Source organism: Neltuma alba, unplaced genomic scaffold, assembly GCF_004799145.2.
Source record: "Neltuma alba isolate B1F8T4 unplaced genomic scaffold, ASM479914v2 tig00013459_pilon, whole genome shotgun sequence".
Taxonomy (NCBI): Eukaryota; Viridiplantae; Streptophyta; class Magnoliopsida; order Fabales; family Fabaceae; genus Neltuma; species Neltuma alba.
In genome coordinates this window covers 86,666-106,169 of record NW_021637695.1, presented here as the reverse complement: position 1 = coordinate 106,169, position 19,504 = coordinate 86,666, and the positions used below count along the sequence as shown (strand labels likewise).

The window sequence follows — 19,504 nt, the reverse complement described above, 5'->3', positions numbered from 1 at the left end:
CTAATAATAAAAGATCTGTGTACAAAGAAAAGAAAATATATTACTACTACCTCCGGTTCTTAATATAAGACCTCGTTTGATTTTTATTTTGGTCCTAAATATAAGACCCCAATCCACTTTGTCTTTTATATTTATGTATTTTTTTTTCAAAAAAGTCCTTCTAATAATAGTAGTTCCAACTAATACATTTGATTAGCAATAATATTTTAGGAAAAACAACACCTATTCATTACAAATAACTAACTTAACTTCTTTCCTTAACCTCATCAAATTAATAAACTAGTTTTTATAATTAGGACCGGAGCTAATATCTTGTATTCTTAATATAAATTTAGTTTGACTAATTTCAGTATTTAAAATTTTTTATTAAATTAAGGATAACATGTGTTTTAGGTAGAAGCCTAAAACTAATTGTAACTACTATAATAATTATTTTAAAAGACAAAATAAATTAATGAAAAATGTGAAGATAACGGTGAGGATGACCAATGAAGGGAGAGTCAGAATAATAATAATGGATGAATGGGAAAGAGAAATAATCCTGAAAGAGAAGGCAATTAATACAAAGAGGATAAGGCAAATTAAATAATGAGAGGTAGCAGGCAGAAATTATGAAGCATGTGGCTGAATCACGTTGTGAAACAAACGGCATAGCCTCATGGCTCACAACATTAACGGACTTCCCTCTCCTCCCCCCCGTTTGGTTTTCAAAAAAAAAAAAACACCACAGTGGAACGGAATGAGAATCCTCGCAAGCTCAAAATGTCGCCAACTTATTTTTCAGGCTTAGGGTGTGTTTGAATAAAACCAAACCATGATTTGGAGAATAGCTTCTGAAGAATAGATTCTGAAAAAAATAGATTTTTGGGAAAAATAGATTTTGTGAAAAAGTGATTTTGAGAAATGTGAGTGTTTGGATAGTTGTTATTAGAAGTACTTTTTATATATACAAATTGGCATAAATTAATATGATAATTATAGGAAAAATATTTTTATGATATATTTTAATTTGAAAGAATAAAATTGTTAATAATATATTTTTTATTAACATATATTAATAATATATAAGATAATATAATTAATAATTAATTAATATGTATATATATTTATAAGATATAAGATTAATATATTTATAAAAAATATGTTTATAAAAAAAACACAAGATACATATCTTATAGACTCTCACACTCTCCCCTTTTTCCTTCAAAAGTAAAAAATTTCTGCTTTTCTCAAAACCATGGTTTTGAACCCAAACCATAGTTTTGATTTTTTAAGGGTGTTTGGCTAACATTTTTCTCAAACCATGGTTTTGGGTCCTAAAATCATGGTTTAGGGTGCTTGCCAAACACACCCTTAATCGGATAAAAGACCCGAATTACCTCCACACGATTTCTGCACCTCTTGTTATGTGGAGAACGCTTTCCGTCGTGAAGCATAATCCCCACTGACAATAAGGGTGTGTTTGGATGAAACCAAACCGTAGTTTGGAAAAGTGATTCTGGAGAATAGATTCTGGGGAAAATAGATTCTGTGAAGAATAGATTTTGTAAAAAAGTGATTCTGAAAAATGAGAGTGTTTGGATAGTTGTTATTAAAAGCACTTTTTATATATACAAATTACTAAAAAAAAGACATAAGTTAATATGATAATTACAGAAAAAATAGATTTTATGATATATTTTAATTTGAAGGAATAAAATTGTTAATAATATGTTTTTTACCAATATAATTAATAATACATAAGATAATATAATTAATAAATAATTAATGTGTATATATATTTATAAAATATAAGATTAAATATATTTATAAAAAAATATGTTTATAAAAAAATAACAAGATACATATCATATAGGCCCTCACACTCTCCCTTTTTTCTCCAAAAGCAAAAAAAATTTTGCTTTTTCCAAAACCATGGTTTTGGAGTCAAAACCATGGTTTGGACCCAAAACCATGGTTTTGGTTTTTGGAGGGGGTGTTTGGGTGACTTAATCTCTAAACCATAGTTTGGGTCCTCAAACCATGGTTTGGGGTGTCACCCAAACACACCTTAGCAAGGGCAAACCAAGTGGTTTTCGAGGAAAAATGTAATTTTGATTTATTTTAATAATTTTTTGAAAAAAAATGAATTCACTATTACCCTGTCCCATTCTCAAATATCCAGTAAGGGCGAAAAGGTAAAAATACATCCGCGCGCGGTCTGGTTCCTGTCAAACCGCGTTCTTATCTACTCGCTTCATTTATTGCTCTGTGCTCGTTTCTCTCTTATTTAAACCCAACCCCAACCCTTCTTTGCCTCTCTCCCTTCATCGCTTTCTCTCTCTTCCTCTCTCTCCTCCCGTAAATGAACATGTTCACTCTCTCTCCCTCTTCACTCTTCCATTGATGACAACAAACCCCTTCGCCTGGAAGCCCAACCGACGGAGACGACGCACCGGCCAAGGCTAGTCCCCTCCCCCTTGTTTCCTCCCTTTTCCTCCTCTGACTCTCCATCCATGGAGGTTTTGGTGGGTCCCACTTTCACCATCGACGTTTCCTCCTCCTCCTCCTCCTCCTCCTCACCTCCCCCGCCATCGTACCCAAGAGACCACCGCCCCGTTCCCGACTCCGATGACCATACTGTTCCTTCTTGCCTGTTGGGGCGTCCCGCCTCCTTGGACGCGGACTCCTCCGAGAGCTCGTCATCCATCGGAACCCCCGACGACAGCGACAACGATCTGTTGTTCAACAAGGACGGCGATGCCCAAGAAGACGGGGAGGAGGTGCAGAGCAAGTTCCATGGGCTGGCATCTCTGGATGCGTTAGAAGACTCGCTTCCTGTCAAGTTAGTACCCTCTTTTTCTCTCACTCATTTTCGTCGCCGATTTGATTCCTCTCAGATGGAATCTGATGTGCCTCCTCTTAGATTCTGATGCCCTGGTTAAAAATTTTACTGGATCCTGTCAATTTCTGGTTTTTAATCTTCAGATCCGTCGTGTTAAGAATTAATTAGTTCTGATTCTGATTTGGGATGGTTTCAGGAGGGGATTATCCGGCCATTTCGATGGTAAATCGAAGTCATTCTCGGATTTATCTCAAATCACCACCGTCAAAGACTTGAAGAAGCAGGAGAATCCCTTCAACAAGAGAAGGCGGCTTCTGATTGCGTCCAAGCTGTCCAGAAAATCAGCTTTCTACAGCTGGTCCAACCCAAAATCCATGCCCCTCCTGCCCGTGGACGAAGACGAAGACGACGATGGTTACGAAGAGGAAAAGGTCGGACAAGTCCCATCCCCATCGTCCTCATCACCACGCGAGAACAAACAGGAAAACCCGGTTCAGCTTCGACAGAGCAGAGTCCCTGAATCTTATGCCGCTAGGATGAGGCTCAGACTGGGAAGCATGAAGGCCAGGAGTTTTTCTCTGGCAGATCTGCAGGAACACGACGAAGAAGAAGAAGAAGATGATGACGAGGATAATGAGGGCTATGATCAATTTTAACATTTCACCCTAAAATTTTTCTTTGGTATTCTTTTGTTGTTGCTGGTGGCGATGATCATGTTGTTACTAAATAAAACTTACAGGATAAAAGCGTGAAATATATATTAAAAATCTTATCTTGCTCTCTGGGTTTGAAAGTTTTGATTGATCTGAAAGTATATTCTGTGCATATCCTGTGAGGTGGGGCTATCAACGTATACAAAGAAGGACTGGTTATGGCGACAAGGGCAGTTGCCCAAATTTTTATTTCGTGTGTCGAGGTGGATGGATATGGATATTCAAAAGAAAGAACAAAGCAAACACAGATCTGAGGTGTTTGATGGATTACAGGGCCAATGGGATTTGAGGGGTTAGGTTTGTGTGTGTGGTCATGGAGATCTAGAAAGAAGGAAGCATCGTCAGTATTCAAAAACGTATCTGGGGACAAATCTTATCTTATCTTTAGGACCCTTGATATTTGTGAAAGGGCATGACTTCGTACTCATTTTGTGTCTTTTTTTTTAAATAATTTTTTTTAAAAGAATCATTTTAACCTGCAACTAGTGACCCTCTTGCCTCTACGCTCGGGAATCCAATCCAATTTGAGGACTTCAGTCCTGTTTTCTTTGCCTTTTAATGCAGAAAATATAAAATCCGCTTCAGATTTTTCTTCGGCTACTTCACCATGTCATCCCCGTTACTGGATAACGTATGACATGGATGAACCATTCAACCCGTGACTTTTAGAGGTTGAGCTTTCTTTTTTCCATCCCTTTAAAAAAAAAAAGAGCTAAGCGGTATGTGCTTTTGTTATGATACATGCAAAATTCAGGGTAATGATTATGGAAGTGGGCCTCACCATCAAGTTGGATAACTTACTATATCTCACGCTTATGTTTGATTCCATTCTGTTCATATCTGGACGGATATGAGCTTATTTTACTCTGATCAACCTTCCGGTCAACCTAAAAGTCGTTACATGTTCAGAAAAAAAAGGGCCTGAGACTTTTTTTTGGGGGGGGGGGGAGATTGTATGCAATGTGAAGTAACTTGGGATTTGATTTATATTACCAGCTTCGTGAGTTTGACCTAGTCAAAACTAGTATTGTAGTGGTGATTTTATTATTACTGGTGTTGTTATTGGCGCTTGCAGTCCATTATTTAAAGGCAAAATCAATGGCAGCAATCTGAGATCAGATAAGAGCGTTGCTTGCATTGTGGATGCTCATGGACGTAAGGCCGTGTTTGGTGGCGGGTAGGAATGAGGGGGGGAAGGAGAAGCAATGAGATGCTTCATAAATTCCTGTTTGGTAGCTGAGTGTTGGGAAACACAAAAACACAAGTTTTCCCTGTGCTTGTGCTCACTTTATGGCAAAATCCTGGACCTTAGTGCACAGCTTTCGCCATGTGCTACATTTGCCCCCAAAAAAAACAAGGAAACTCATCTGAGTACTAATATTCGCTGGGATCTATTACTTTTATTTAACTGAATATATATAAAACAAAATGATAATTTTTCATATTTTATGTGGTGTGTAAATCGTAATATAGACCAAGACACGGACCCTTTAACCAGATCAATATTTAAACTGTTTTTTTTTTGGGGGGTCTTTAAAGAGAACTGGTTGGAAGAGTCATTTGCGTCTTTGAAAGAGTTGTTGGGGGGTCTAGAAGATGTGAAAATTTCAAGGGATCTTATCCAAACGGAGAACGTGGGGAAGTTGGGAGTGAACAAGACGCAGAATTTTTAAGTTGGTCGTCATATATGTATTGAATTGACGCCTAAGACCAACGTTTAAACTTCAAAGCCACAAATCTCAGCTACCATTGTGCCAGCAGCCTTCGACTCCGTCTTCCCAACAGGCGACTTCATTTCACAATTACGTAATTACCCCCCTTTTCATATAACCCACTCTTGGAAATTTCAACATACTACCTGCGGTCCTAATTATAAGAGCCAATTGACTAATTTGAGGAGATTAAGAAAGTAAGTTGAGTTAGTTATTTGTCCTAAATAGGTGTTGTCTTTCCTAAGATATCCTTACTAATCAAATGTATTGACTAGAACTATCATTGTTAGAAGGGTTACTTTGAAAAAAAATATAAATATGAGAGATAAAGTGGATTGGGATTTTATATTTAGGATCAAAATAAAATTCAAATAGGGTCTTATATTAAAGACCGGAAGTAGTATGTATTTTCACAATTATGGATTATCCCCGTTTGTATGACGTGCATTGTGGAAAAATACATCTAGAATTCCTATGTATCCTGAGGCTCAAATTCGTTGAGTAATTCGTGATTTTTTTTTCAATTTTTTATTCGTATGCACCCTAAGAGTCAAATTCGTCTTGAATTTTTCAGAGTTTATAGATTGTTATACTCAACTCTAGGTCACGTTTGGTATGCAATACTGATTTTTGATGGAACGGGAATGGTATAATAGAATTGAAAACGAGGTTTTCTATTTTATGTTCAATATGAGGCAATATGCGTAAGGAATTGATGCATTTGTTTTATTTAATAGTATGACATATTATCTCTGACTCTAAATATAAAAACTAATTTTTCGTGTAATTCATATTATAAACTAACTTTTATATTTGGGATCAGAAATCATATAAGATTAAAAGACTATAGTACCCTCTTGTTGAGAGCTTGGGATTCCAACCTGATGCACACGTGGGAATATGAGATCGTAGGATCATGTATTTTTTGTTTGAAAAAAAAACATTAAATTAAGCCTCATTTTTACAAAAAATCAATTAAAAATTTTAAAAATCAGAAATGGCGTTGTAACGAGATTGTCCATTACCTTGTGCCAGTTTTTCCCCCCAGTAGTTTCCATAAACAACGTTACGTGAATTTATAAATATTTATTACTTTTTTTTACCAGATAAATATTTATTACTTTGAAACATCCAGTGATCATTATACTTTATCTGAAATAAGGATAAGAAGCACTTGACTAAAACTTTAAAAGATTTTTTTTTTTTGGACTCAAGTAATAGTTTAAAAGATTTGTCCCTCCAGAACATGCCTGTAAGTCTGTAACTCGCAACACCCATTTTCAGAGAAATTATATAGCATCCAATAATGGCAGAACCTAAAGACTAGGATGGGAAATAAACTTATTTAAGGGTAATTCCATCTTGAAATTATTGTAAATTAGGACATTCTTTTTTTTTTTAATTATTATATGATTTAAAATTTCTAATCCCAGGATTTAAAATGGCATTGCCAAAGGGGACGTGGGACCCACATGGCATTTTCCAGTTCCCAGTAATCCCCAATGCACGCCACCCATTAGAATTTGGCCCAATTTCCAGTCCAATGCCCAATCCCTACTACTTTTAATCCCACCTGTTAAACGTAACAGTGATGTATTAACAAGGTAAAACGATATGACAGTTTATAAATCGTACATTAGGGCTAACAATCATAACTAAAATAATTGATGCCTGACCAGTGAACGGAGACGCAATCAGATTTTAAGATCCCGAGTCATAAGTAATTATTAGGGGCAGAAAAACAATTGAAAAACAAGTCTCGGAAGTTGTCATTCTCACTGTTGTTATTACATCCTGCTCATATTGTTATTGAGACTTTTTAGTGATTATTTTTTTTGTGGGATTTGAATGTAATTCTCCCTAATTATTAGCCGCGTGATAAAGAAGCGAAGACAATCCATTGAGGGTTGCTTGCTACTGGAGTTAATTGAGGACGAGAGGGATCATCAAACACACATAAAACTTTACTCGTAGAAAGACATTTCAATGACAGGAATACGTTGGTGAGAAAACGAGCACTCGCACTTGTTTAATTACATCCGGAATTGAGACGTGCGTTTGTTCGTGATAAAACCCAGGCATGTGGGATTTCCTTAACAAGTCCACCATATGTTAGGGTGAGGGGGCAGGAAAGAGTCAGCGGAACACACACACACACACAATTAAATTGAAAGGAAGATGCTAGTACTGTTAATACTGGATGAGGGATTGATTTACAGAGGGAGACAAAATTGAAGAAGAAGGTAACTAAGATAAGAAGCGTAGAAGAGAAAGTGAAGAGGGAGGATCACTGCTGAATAACCAGCCGGCGGTTGCAGAAGGAGCAGTAGAGACGGCGTCTGGTTTTGAAGTAGACGGGCAAGAAGCAGAACCTCCACTGGCTCTCCACGTCCACCGCCTGAACCATGCCTCCGCAGTAAGGGCATGACCCCGGCGCCATCTGCCTCGATATCTCCCTCTCGTCCTCGTCGCACACAAACACCAAACACATCTTCGGTTCCTTGATCCTCGATCCGAATTCAGAGTTTCTTCGCTTCTAATTTTTATATAAACACCAACACCAACAAGGCGAGAGGTCGTTTGGGGATTCCGGAACAATATCGCGTTTTGTGGAAGCAGAATCAGAGATGCTGCGTTGATATATTCCCAGAAAGCAGCGCGTGCGCCTGTTTCTAGACCTTTCCTTGGCTTCGCCGCGTGACGTAACCGCTCCTCCTTCTTTTATTCCTCCCTCTGTTTTTTCCGCACATCTTCCATTCTCTGTCGTGTTCTGTTTCCACCCATCTACGTTCTCTCCGTTTCTTAATTCCCAACCGTCCAGGGGTTGACGTTTTGATCGTTCCAGAATGGGGCATTGAGAATCACCTGATCAGGCTGTGCGATCCCGGCTTCTCTCCTGCGCACACCAGGGAATTCGCATCCCATGTCATCTCTATCTTTTATGTTCCCCTAATTATGCTTTTATATTATTCTCCCTTCCTATGACGATGATGTGAACGCATTACTAGCTATTTGGATTCATCGGTGAGTGACAGGCGGCTTCGTTGCCATTAAAAAAAATAAAAATATTATAATTCCTTATTCTTTATTCAAATATTCCCACCCTATGCATAAAAGTAGTGTCATAACATCAAATATATTAACTTTGGCTTTACGTATAAAAATTAATTGAGTAATTTATATAGATTTAAAAAATAAATTAACTTACTTATTTATAATAAATAAGTGTTATTTTTTTAAAAATATTCTTATTAATTAAATTTATTAGTCAGAACTATTATTATTAGAAGGAGCATTCTTATTAATTAAGTTTATTAGTTAGAATTATTATTATTAGAAGGATTATTTTAAAAAAAAGATAAATATGATACATAAAATGAATTCAGATTTTATATTTAGAATTAAAATAAAAATTAAACCAGATTTTATATTAAACACAGGAGTTATATATATATTCCGTGGATCCAATGAGAACAAGGTATCAATTGATCGTGATACTGCGGAAGATAACAGCGTTAAGGAATGGGAAAGCCCAACCACCAAAAAGAAAAAACAAAGAAAACCAAGTTCCCGCGTCTAACACAAGAACCGAATTACACAAGCTATATTTTCCAACTGAATATAATAATAATACAACAAATCATCTCCACTACCTTCCCACTGAATCAGTACTCTGAAACATATGGCCTGCGGCATAAGCTGGCAGATAATTCAGGCATAGAGCACCTGAGAACTACAAGGAGTTAACGCTGCAAAAGCCTTAGGCGCCTCCACCACCTCCCACGTCACCTTCACCACCTCCTTCCCTCTCTCTCTGTCCACTTCAACCTCCACCCTCCCGATCCCCACGTTCAGTTTCGACGCCACCACGTAGATTCTCCCTTCCTCCCCTCTCACTGTCAGTGGCCTCTCCAGCTTCTCCCTCGGGAACCTGTCCCCCTTTACGTACTCCCACACGTCCCTTTCCTCATCGTACGCCTTCACCGGACAGTCCCCGTACTCCGATATCGTTATCATCCTCCCCTCCACCACCGCGCTCACCCCCGTCCACCCTTCCCTCATCCCCTGCCTCATTTCCTCCCACCTGTCACTCCCTCCGTCGTACACCGCCGCTCTCGGTGAGAACATGAATGGCCACGTCCAGCCTTCCGTCACATACAGCCTCCCTCCCATTACCGCCGAGTCGTACTTCCCCATCTTCGCCTCTATCCTAGAACGCGACTCCCAGGCGTCTCTTTCCGGGTCGTAGATTTCCGCTTCTTTGATTGAGTTCAACATGCGGGCCCCGGTCCCCCCTACGGCCATGATCTTGCCGTCGATCTCGGCAGCGGTGAAGTAGGACCGGGCGGTCGGCATGGGGGATAATTGGGACCATTGATTGGTGGTTGTGCGGTACACGAAGGTGGAGTCCATGGGAGTCTGTGTGTCCCTCCGCATGCCGCCCATGACGATGAGTTTTCCTTGACGTGGCAGCGAGGCACATGCAAAGCTCTGTGGGCACAAGGGTTTAGGAGAGGGCATGGGGGGCAGGACGAACCAACTGCCCGATGAGGGGTCGAGGGCTTGCCACTGCATCCTGGCCGTTGATTTGTGGGAGGTCAGCACGAACAGATAAGGCCTGGAGAGAGAGAGGGATTTCTTGGAGAGGAGGAAAGTTGGGTCGGTGATGGCTCTGTTCCAAGATGACGATATGGAACGCGCCAACGCTTGGTAGGGATAAGGAAGATGAAGAAGACAAAGCCGCGCGACTTCATTGGGCAATCCGGGAATTAAATCCTCCGAGTCGAAATCCTTATCGGAGGTTTCCTCGTGGGTAATCTTCATTTCGAATCCTCGCCAATTGACTGTGAAAATGCCAATTATGCAGATGAGGGAGAACAGAGAAAAGCTCGATATATAGAAGATGACGCAAGGAATTCAGTGGAAGTAAAAGCGAGAAAGCAAAGAGATTTGAGCAAGTGGTAAAAGTAGCGGGAGACGAGAATTATAATATTTGGCGTCGGCGAGTTTTTAACTGAAAGCAAGGCCGGAATACAGGGGATGGGTTAGGAAAATCTAACAAAATCATACGACATTAAAGAAAACCCGGCGAGAGAGAGAGAGAGAGAGAGAGAGAGGGGTGACGTAGAGAATGAGTAGGAAGGATGAGAAGAAAGAAGAGATATGGTAGGGGAGGTTTCAAATCTGGGTTAGTGTAGAGTGGGGAAGAAAATTAAAAAAGCTTAAAAAGGTACGGTGGTGGGAAACAGAGTGGGTGAATGATGGATTTAATAGATTCTGGGAAGAGGATGGATCCAACGAGTCAGAGTCAGGGGGATGCCAGAGTATGTACGCAGCAACGGGGTAAGAGAGGAACGTGAAAGCTGCCAATGATGGCTCCAACGTGAAATGACCGAGCAAATTTATGTGGTGCTCAGACGATGGCCTATTTAATTCTACAACGAATGAATGGCTTCCCTCCCCTGTTCTTCCAACCACTTATTTACGACCGCATGCGTTGTTTTCACTTGAAAAGCCAAAATTCCTTTAATTCCTTCTCACAATCGCAAATAACAGCCCCTCCTCAACATGCGTTGCATCTGCTCCACAACAATCCTTTTCTTTAATAATCAGTCGCGCCGCTCCCTTCCCTTCCCTACCACATCTCTTCTTCTTTCTCATCAAACATCTCGTACGTCCATTTCACTCGCACTCCATTGTGCCCACCATTTGTCGCCTGTCACTTCCAACACGACTTGTGTTACTTTTCCACGTTGGAGGAAAAAATTAATAACACTTGGCATCCTCTCGAAGCAATATAGATAGATGCTAGTCTATTACAGCTGCAAACTTGGATTGGAGCGAAACCCACTCCATGACGATTCCTTCATTAAAACAGGGGAGAAGATTTTGTGGGTGAATTTGAAAAGTAGATCCTATTTTATTTCATTTCATATTTGAGGCAGTCAAAGTGTGCGACCAGCGAATGATCATCCCTACAACCACAAGAAAAAGGTGTATGAAAAAGACAAAACTCTTGCCGTCTTTCTGGTTTCTGTAATGGCTGCCGCCGTAAATAAATCTGGCTCCATTCACAACCCCTTTTGTTCTCACTTCATTTATCAAAGCTTGCTTCCTTTTTCTATTCCCTCGTACCTGTTACGAGCACATATCACCAGCAATGTTGGGGGGGGAGGGGGAGGGAATACGACAGGGCATCTCATTTCCCTCGCTCTACCTTTTTTTTTGGTATAAAAAATGTGAGAATCATGGAGCGGAGGATGGGCCCACCACTTAAGTCCAGTCTTATTCACTTGTCAGGCCCATTACGTGGCCCAAGAAGCACGGGGCTGATATCATTTCGACCACCTGGTGTGAGTGGTGTCTGGAAGCTCCACCCGCCTTCGTTGTATTTTATCCTGTCGGAGCTTTTCCTTCCTGCACTGTATTCCATGGCCGATGGGTAGTCAGCTTCTTCTTGGTATCATTCGACCTCCACGCTGCTACCAACAATGCTCGAAATTCACATTCTCTCGTACTTCACTCCACTTCGATCTAACTCGAAGCCGCTTTCTTCCTTTCTTATTGCCTCTTCTTCTTGTTCTGCTCCAACTCGGCGTCGCTTGAAGAGCACCGCTAATCCGCGTAAAAAGAACCTTAAGTGCCTTACTTCTCGCATCGTTCAACTCACCCGCCGAAGGCAGCTTCACCAGGTTCTCTTTTCCCCCGTCCCGTCTTTATTTTTTTTTCTCTCTCTCTCATTTATGTTCTTCTTCTATATTGCCACTAGTTGCTGCTCTGGTTTGATTCCGAAGGCAAAAATGGATCCTGTCTTTCTTACGTTTAGTTCGGTGGACATTAGCACTTACTCTTAATGGTTTTCTTCCTCAGATTTTTGAAGAGATTGAAATTGCCAAGAAACGTTATGGGAAGCTGAACACGATTGTCATGAACGCGGTAATGGAGGCCTGTGTTCATTGCGGCGATATTGATTCAGCTCTTAGGGTATTTAATGATATGACGAAACCGCGGAGCTGTGGCGTGGATGCAGTCACGTATGCCACGCTTTTGAAGGTATAGCAATTCATCGTTTCTGTAGTAATCATACGTTTGGAGCATAGTCTCTTCTTTGTCTACTAATGCAGTGATCTATGGTATCCAATTGTTTGTTCTTTCTGAGCATGGTTGGAACTTTTGCTTTTTAAATGTAATGTAGGGATTAGGCGAGCTGCGCAAAGTTGATGACGCCTTCCAGTTGCTTGAGTCCGTGGAAAAAGGTACCGCACCTGGAAATCCAAAGCTGTCAGCATCATTGATCTTTGGTCTGCTAAATGCCATAATCGAAGCAGGTGAGTCAGAAGGTCTGCTCCACATTTATCGTTAAACTGGTTTACTGCTACTGGGGATGGAAACTAGCCGAACGACAAGTCGATCTATGCTGTCATGAGGCATTTAAGCTTCGGACTGCTTTGTGCGAGTTCAGACGTTGAATACTGGCCTCTGTCAAATCCAAAAGCCTCTGTGTTGACTGATGATGCTTTACATGCAATGCTATAGTGCAGGGGACTTACGTCGTGCGAATGGCCTCCTTGCTCGTTATGGTTACGTACTTCGTGAAGGTGGCAGTTTCTCAGTCTCAGTATACAACTTACTCATAAAGGTCTTGCTCTTATGCCTGATCTCTCAGGAAAAAAAGGAATTTTCCAGATGAAGAGTACTTTGAGTTAGTAACTAGTAGTGATTGCAAAGATGACTATTAACAATCTTTAAACTTGAAGGTTTTTTAACTTTTTTGAATTCTAGGGGTATATCACCGCTGGTTTTCCTTTAGATGCTGTAAACTTGCACAATGAAATGTTGCGTCATGGAATGAAGCCTGACAGGCTCACCTACAACACTCTTATATTAGCATGTGTCAAGAGTCAAAACATGGATACTGCAGTGCAATTTTTTGAAAACATGAAGGTAACTAGTATGCGTTCAGGAGATAAATCTAAATTTAAAGTTCTCTTATTTTCTGTAGAGTGAGATCTATGAAGGTTTTTGAAATTATAACTTCTATATTTACAGGATGAAGCACAGAAATCCACCCACAATGACGTTTTGCCTGATATTGTCACATATTCAACACTGCTCAAGGTCTGTGTTCTTACATTTTTTCCGTTTTATGATTGCATTGGGCAAATTCAGAAAAATTTCAACATTTTATTAAGAAAAAGGGATTGTATTGTGTTATTTATTGTGATTTCAGTATTTTTATTAGTAGGTCTCTGACAGCTTAAACAATAGTCTAATATATGCAACGTGCTTCTTGCCTGAGAAAAAAATGGCATACCCTCTTATTTGGCTTCTAGTTGTAGTTGGGTAATTGTATCTAGGTCACATTGGAAAGCAAGATTTATATTTTTTCCAGGTCAACCGAGAGGGGAATGAGTGTTAGGGTTCTCTTTTTCTATCTCTCAGTTTTTCCTTTTAAATGCAGGGTTTTGGGCAGGCCAAAGATCTCTCGTCAGTCCTGAAAATAGTGCTGGAAATGAAATCATGTCAGGAATTGTATATTGATCGAACAGCTTACACTGCAATAATTGATGCTTTGTTAAAGTGTGGCTCAATTAAGGGTATGCTGTTATTTTATTCTATATTCTGTAATTGAACACAAATTGTGGCAATATAAAAAATCATTACTGTGGAGTTACGGTTGTCAGAATAGATGATTTTGGATATTGAGGAAATTTTCTTTCGAGAGAGATAACAATTAGTCTGTTTGCTTGTGGTCAGTCCTTCTAGTACACGTCATTAGTTGATGAATTTGTATGTTGTTTGTCATTTCCTCGCTGGACTATCTTTTGGGCATTCAGGTGCTCTATGCATCTTTGGAGAAATTCTGAAGCTGGCTGGTTGGAATCCAGAGTTGAGGCCCAAGCCTCACCTTTATCTTTCCATGATGCGTGCTTTTGCTTCTAGAGGAGATTACAATGTAGTCAGAAACTTGCACAGGCGGCTTTTGCCAGATTCTGCAGGAACTATCTTGCCAGTTGCCCAGGAAGAAGCTGATCATCTTCTCATGGAAGCAGCACTGAATAGTGGTCAGGTAATAATTGATAATTGGTTGTCAACTATGAGGTTGAAGAGGCCCTTGTGTTTTTTCCCCCTTGGTTCTGTCTTTTTACACCTGTATCATCAGCTATTTTACCAAGTCAAGATTGACTGGTTTTGATGATGAATGTTGTCCAGGTTGATGTTGCCATTGGAACTCTTGTTAATATCGCTTCAAAAGGGAAGGGTATATCATGGACAAGTCGTGGAGGCATGGTGTGTAATGCAAATTCTATTGAACATGATTATCATTGTTTCAAATACTAGCCACTGTTTACTGCGGGTCTTCCATAGATGGCAAATGCAATTTCTTACCATGCTAAGCTGTTTGGATATATTGTTACTTGTATGTTGGTCTATTTTAAGAATGCGTGAGTTTCCTTGGCTCAACTTTGGCTCTTCACCAGTGTTGGTGGATCACTTTTTCCCCTCCCTTTTTCTTCAAGTAGATTGATTTGATATTGTTTGCGTTGGTTGATTTTGTTCAAAATTTAATGCCAAATATCATGAAAAGGTAAAATTTACCGAACAGGTGCTTCATTGATGTTCACTCTTTTTTCCTTCCATAGAAGTTGATGTTGTCAGCCTTTTGCATTTTTAATCTAGGTGACATTGCGCATTGAGGCCACATTGGGATTCTCAAAATCCATATTCAGTCCTTACCTTCTTCCACAGGTACCTATGGCATTTTCTTAGCATCCTTTGCGTAAGGATGCATCACTTATTTGCCCAAGGATGCAGAGCTTAGTGTGATTATTAAAGTTCCTTGATACTCTTCCAAATATTTTGTCCAATATTTGGTATTTAACCAAGTTTTTTCCTGTCCCAAAAAACTAACTTTTTTTTTTTTTTTAAATTTTATGCCTAGTACTCTTTCTGGTTGCCTGATTGCACTTTCTGGCTTTAGGTTTCACCTGCTGAACCAGTTGAGAGATTCATGTTGCCATTTGAAGCAGCAGGACCACTTCAAGGCACTGTACAATTGAAGGAAGTGGTTATGCGTTTCTTTGATGATGCAGTTGTTCCAATAGTAGATGACTGGGGCAGCTGTATAGGATTGGTGCACCGTGAAGACTGCACTCAGGTACTCCTGTTTTAGCTAGGAACTTTGTTTCATCTATTACAAGTCTTTGATGTCATTCAATTTTATTTCATGTATCAACATCTGATACATTTTGAGGCGTGCGCATTCATATGCATGCACAGACATCTCTAACATTTCATTTTTCATATAATACTAGGACTAATATGAAAATAATAACCAAAGATCACTATTAAATAGATAAATTAGGTTATTTTGTCTGCCTGCGTATGTGTGTGCTTTTGACATTCCCGCTTTCCACAATTGTTGTATGGGCAGACACTATATAGACAACATTATTACTATTAATGGTTGGTTATTTTATTCACGGGATGGCATGTTCTGGACCAGACCTCTAATATGATTGTTCAATGAATTCTTTGTGCAGCTGGACTTGAATGCTTCAATTTCAACAATGATGAGAAGCCCACCTCCTACTGTTACAACTACAACATCAGTCGGTCATGTTGTAGATTTGATTTTGGAAAAGGGTTACCCAATTGTTATCATTGTAAAGTACACTAGCCCATACGGTACTGCATACAACTCAAGGGCAGTTGGAGTTTTTACATTACAGCAATTGTATAGTCTTGTCACACCTTCATTTGAATCACTAGGGCCAAAACTTTCAATCTTTAGAAGATAATAGTGATATACCATTTTTAGGTGTTTCAGAATGTTATCTTGCTTTCTCTCTACACAGTTTTGTCCATGGGGACCAGATTGAGGGGCCCCTGTAAGGGTTCTATTTGGAGAGTTGAAAGAGGAGGAGAAAGAAGGGTGGCGGAGGAAGTGATAGAAAGTAGGCCTGCAAAAGCCCTCAAAGTTGGTGATGTTATTTGTTGAACCCGGGCCGTTGTATACATATGGAAGGAAAAAGCCCAATATGTGATAGTGGGCTAAGTGCGTAGCTGAGGGTAACTGTGGAAAGGAGATTTAGGAGTTAGTTACGCAGGGTATTTGTTGTCAGGGAGGTCGTTGAGAAGGGGCATGCAAATGGTTAGAGTGTTGTGAGGAGTGTGGTGCTCTCGAATGCACTAGGCTACGGGTTCCCTTCTGGTTGTTTTCCATTAGGTTATACCCTGTGGATTGTTACTTTTCAGTGAATAATACAAGTTGCCGGAGTCATTTCCATCATTATTAAACGGACGCTAGAGGATTTTCGGGGTTTTGCCCTCCTTGGATTCTGCTTCTGAAGCTTCCAAATATGAAAGCTACCTTTACCTCCCTTTTCCATTTTTTCTCTCCTTCCTGTTACCTAGTCTATCATCTCTCTATTAAAGCATGCTGTTGAGAATGAAGACGAATATACTGCTGATAACCAATTTTTAACGTGACTCTCCTTTCGGGAGGAGGATGGTTGGGGGCATGCCGCGTTCTTGAATTACATGGTGAAAAAGTACCACTGTCCTCAAGGTACGTAGGTCCAAAGGTACATCCTCCTTTCGATTCAAAATTAACTAGACGCCCCTACGACCTACAATGACGAGAGTTTCCCAGTTATTGGCAGATTTACTGGTGGCCTGTGGTATTATTTAAAGAGTTGTATATATTTGTAAATTTAAAATGTTCTTGTCTTCTGCTATTTGTTTTTAATTTGGTACTTCAGTCATTATTTCGAATTAATTGCTGTGGATTTAAAGCAGATGATGACATTATGGGTAGTGGATATTTATCTCCACGTTTTCAGATACACTTATTTTGTCAAACTTTGTGTATTTTTTAAAACTGGGGAGGCAAATCGGCGGAAAATTTACAATTTACACACACACACGCATTGCGTTTTCCATTTTCCAGATTCCAGATTCTCTTCTTCAAGTTCACGAGCTAGGTGTATGAGAATTTGGTCATTTTAGGAGGAGATGATATATCGAGTTAAAATTGCCCCGTCTAGCGAGACCTTAATAACAACTACCTAAAAGACCTCGCCTGTGCATAACCACCGCTTCTTTAGCCAATAACTCGCCCAGCTCCTCAACAATGAAAGTACTTTGTCAACATAAGTAGGCATCGGCTATAATGCAACTCTGGACTTTGCCTGGCTCTATAAATATATTGATAAAGGGGAGGTGATTTTTTTTTTTTTTTGTGTGTACAAGAGGCAAGCAGACTTAGGCTGCCCGATAACTCAGATAAGACTTGTTATACAATAGGCAAGCAAAGAGGAGGTGATGTTGGTTGAGCTTGTTTACATGTATGGTTATCTGTGGCAGAGTAGACAGAGAAATGCTATTACATATTGAAGGAAATGATTTACAAATGATGAAGTTTAGGACAACCTTGCTCCTCCGGTTCTGGAGGGATACATGAGAACTTATGCAATAACTTCTTTATATTGAAGAATGAAATGATCACAAAGTATGAATAATGAATGCTTTCTACTAAAAATCATCATACTTTATGATTATTTAATTTTCAAGTATAACACATAAAATAGGTAGATGCCTGTTTCATTTGGATTGATGGTCAATGACAGTCTGAAATGCCCCAGCCAATGCTCTTACCTTGTTTGTCCTCTTCTCCAGTTTGCTTGCTGTTTCTTCTATTACGTTATTGGATACCTGAGTCGTCTCCTTCTTCCCTTGCCCCTCTGCACCTTGTTGTTTTGGTGTTGATTCAGCCTTCTCCTCTTCGACTTCCTCCTTCTCCTCATCATTATCGTTATCCTCTCCTTCCTTCATTTTAACTCCTCCATCTGTTTCTCCCTCCACTACTTCCTTCTCCTCCTTTCCCTCTTCGTTGTTCTCACTCTCCATTTCTTCTGTAAGCCCATTGTGGTTTTCTTCTTCCTTTGCTTCAACATCAACCTTTTGCTCTTCTGGTTCTGGATGATCAATGCTTTCATCTGGGCTCTTATTCTCATCCTCGTGATGTACATCTTCAGCCTTCTGTTCTTGTGGATCCTCTTTTTGTGCTTCCTCTACCTCAACAACCGGTTTTGTTTCCTCTGCCACACTAACCGCTTCTTCTTCTTCTTCTTGTCGTTCTTGATCTTCTTCTTCTGATGCTGTAGGAATTATTATCATCATCATCATCATCATCAGCTTGACTCTGAGGCTCGCCAGGTTTAGACTCCTCAATGACCTGGTCTTGCTCATGCTCTTGAATCTGAGGCTCGCCAGGTTTAGACTCCTCAACCACCTGATCTTGTTCATGCTCTTTCTTTTGTTCATGTTTATTTTCAATGTCAATGACTGGCGGATTAATCTGGTCAGTTGCATTTTCACTTTCTTCTTGCTTATTGCCATCTTCCCTCACCACTTCTTCTACCTTTTCATTTGAAGCATCTTTTTCTTCCGCTTCAGTTTCGACTTTTTTCAATTTCTCTTTAGTTTCAGCATCACCCTTGGGAGCTTTGGTTGAATTCACAGTAGTAGAACCGTCACGAGCTACCTTCTTAGGTGTGGGACTAGGGCTCTTACGACTCTTGTTTAAACTCTTGGTGTTGGTGGACAATTTCCCATCTCTGGACGTTCTTGAGGTCTTCTCTGAAGCGGGTTTGGAAGGCAAAGATCGAAGCTGTGCTCCTGATCTCTCCCTGGGACCTGGAGACACAAGGGCTTTGTGCAGCCTTGAAGATGATTGGTTGTGTTTAGTTAAGTGTGAAGGTGATGGAGGCTTATCCAAAGATCTTCTCCTGTTTATAACAGTTCTCTGGGGAGAACCAGTCGTACTGTTCTTGGAGGAGTGGGAGTCAAGGCGTGAGCTTATGGTAGGCTTGAGGTAGTTTGGGATCTGTTTTTCTTTTTCTGTTGATGAGGTGGGCTTGTCGCTTGGCTTGCATGGTTTTATGGTCTTTTTTGTGCTTGTACTGTGAGAATTTGAGGACAGGACCTTCTCCTTCCCAACTGCATTGTTCTCTTTTGGTCTTGCCGATGCCATAAATCTCTGTTTCTGCTATTACTCTTCAGAACAACCTGCTCACACCACATTCCCAGATAATTAAATTGAATGCTAGGCACAGCAGTTTTTATCATACTCACAGCTGATGAGCAGTACTCAAACATTTATGTAAAACCTTGGTTTGGTGCTTCACAGATAATCCTGTTATTAATTGGTGCTCTCATAGGTTTTGTTATCATTCTAGGCCCCCAAGCAT

At 39.9% G+C, this 19,504-nt stretch overlaps 5 protein-coding genes across 5 annotated transcripts; 2 read left to right on the top strand and 3 right to left on the bottom strand.

Moving 5' to 3' along the window:
- Positions 1–2,311: 2,311 nt before the first annotated feature.
- On the top strand, positions 2,312–3,603 carry LOC114737488 (uncharacterized). The gene is made up of 2 exons (XM_028925416.1): positions 2,312–2,824; positions 3,021–3,603. The coding sequence occupies exons 1-2, from the start codon at positions 2,496–2,498 to the stop codon at positions 3,478–3,480; spliced, it is 789 nt and encodes a 262-aa protein (XP_028781249.1). The 5' UTR covers positions 2,312–2,495; the 3' UTR covers positions 3,481–3,603.
- Positions 3,604–7,249: 3,646 nt separating this feature from the next.
- Positions 7,250–8,220, bottom strand: LOC114737489 (uncharacterized). The gene has a single exon (XM_028925417.1). It carries the CDS (start codon positions 7,738–7,740, stop codon positions 7,537–7,539), a length of 204 nt encoding a protein of 67 aa, XP_028781250.1. The 5' UTR covers positions 7,741–8,220; the 3' UTR covers positions 7,250–7,536.
- A 732-nt stretch (positions 8,221–8,952) lies between these two features.
- On the bottom strand, positions 8,953–11,561 carry LOC114737485 (F-box protein AFR). Its single transcript, XM_028925412.1, has one exon. The coding sequence runs from the start codon at positions 10,071–10,073 to the stop codon at positions 8,961–8,963; it is 1,113 nt and encodes a 370-aa protein (XP_028781245.1). The 5' UTR covers positions 10,074–11,561; the 3' UTR covers positions 8,953–8,960.
- Positions 11,562–11,580: 19 nt separating this feature from the next.
- LOC114737482 (pentatricopeptide repeat-containing protein At5g10690) lies at positions 11,581–16,639 on the top strand. The gene is made up of 12 exons (XM_028925410.1): positions 11,581–11,941; positions 12,120–12,302; positions 12,445–12,577; positions 12,791–12,888; positions 13,032–13,193; positions 13,299–13,367; positions 13,711–13,846; positions 14,087–14,319; positions 14,463–14,540; positions 14,931–14,999; positions 15,232–15,408; positions 15,794–16,639. Exons 1-12 carry the CDS (start codon positions 11,741–11,743, stop codon positions 16,049–16,051), a joined length of 1,797 nt encoding a protein of 598 aa, XP_028781243.1. The 5' UTR covers positions 11,581–11,740; the 3' UTR covers positions 16,052–16,639.
- Positions 16,640–17,570: 931 nt separating this feature from the next.
- On the bottom strand, positions 17,571–18,673 carry LOC114737487 (mitotic apparatus protein p62-like). Its single transcript, XM_028925415.1, has one exon. It carries the CDS (start codon positions 18,651–18,653, stop codon positions 17,856–17,858), a length of 798 nt encoding a protein of 265 aa, XP_028781248.1. The 5' UTR covers positions 18,654–18,673; the 3' UTR covers positions 17,571–17,855.
- Positions 18,674–19,504: the final 831 nt, after the last annotated feature.

Bases quoted from the DNA above. Each gene is read 5' to 3' on its own strand.
- LOC114737488 (XM_028925416.1), top strand. From the start codon at position 2,496: ATGGAGGTTTTGGTGGGTCCCACTTTCACCATCGACGTTTCCTCCTCC. The intron at 2,825-3,020 runs GTTAGTACCCTC...GGATGGTTTCAG, and splicing joins GAAGACTCGCTTCCTGTCAA to GAGGGGATTATCCGGCCATT.
- LOC114737482 (XM_028925410.1), top strand. From the start codon at position 11,741: ATGCTCGAAATTCACATTCTCTCGTACTTCACTCCACTTCGATCTAAC. The intron at 12,578-12,790 runs GTGAGTCAGAAG...GCTATAGTGCAG, and splicing joins AAATGCCATAATCGAAGCAG to GGGACTTACGTCGTGCGAAT. The intron at 13,194-13,298 runs GTAACTAGTATG...CTATATTTACAG, and splicing joins AATTTTTTGAAAACATGAAG to GATGAAGCACAGAAATCCAC.
- LOC114737487 (XM_028925415.1), bottom strand. From the start codon at position 18,653: ATGGCAATAAGCAAGAAGAAAGTGAAAATGCAACTGACCAGATTAATC.
- LOC114737485 (XM_028925412.1), bottom strand. From the start codon at position 10,073: ATGAAGATTACCCACGAGGAAACCTCCGATAAGGATTTCGACTCGGAG.
- LOC114737489 (XM_028925417.1), bottom strand. From the start codon at position 7,740: ATGTGTTTGGTGTTTGTGTGCGACGAGGACGAGAGGGAGATATCGAGG.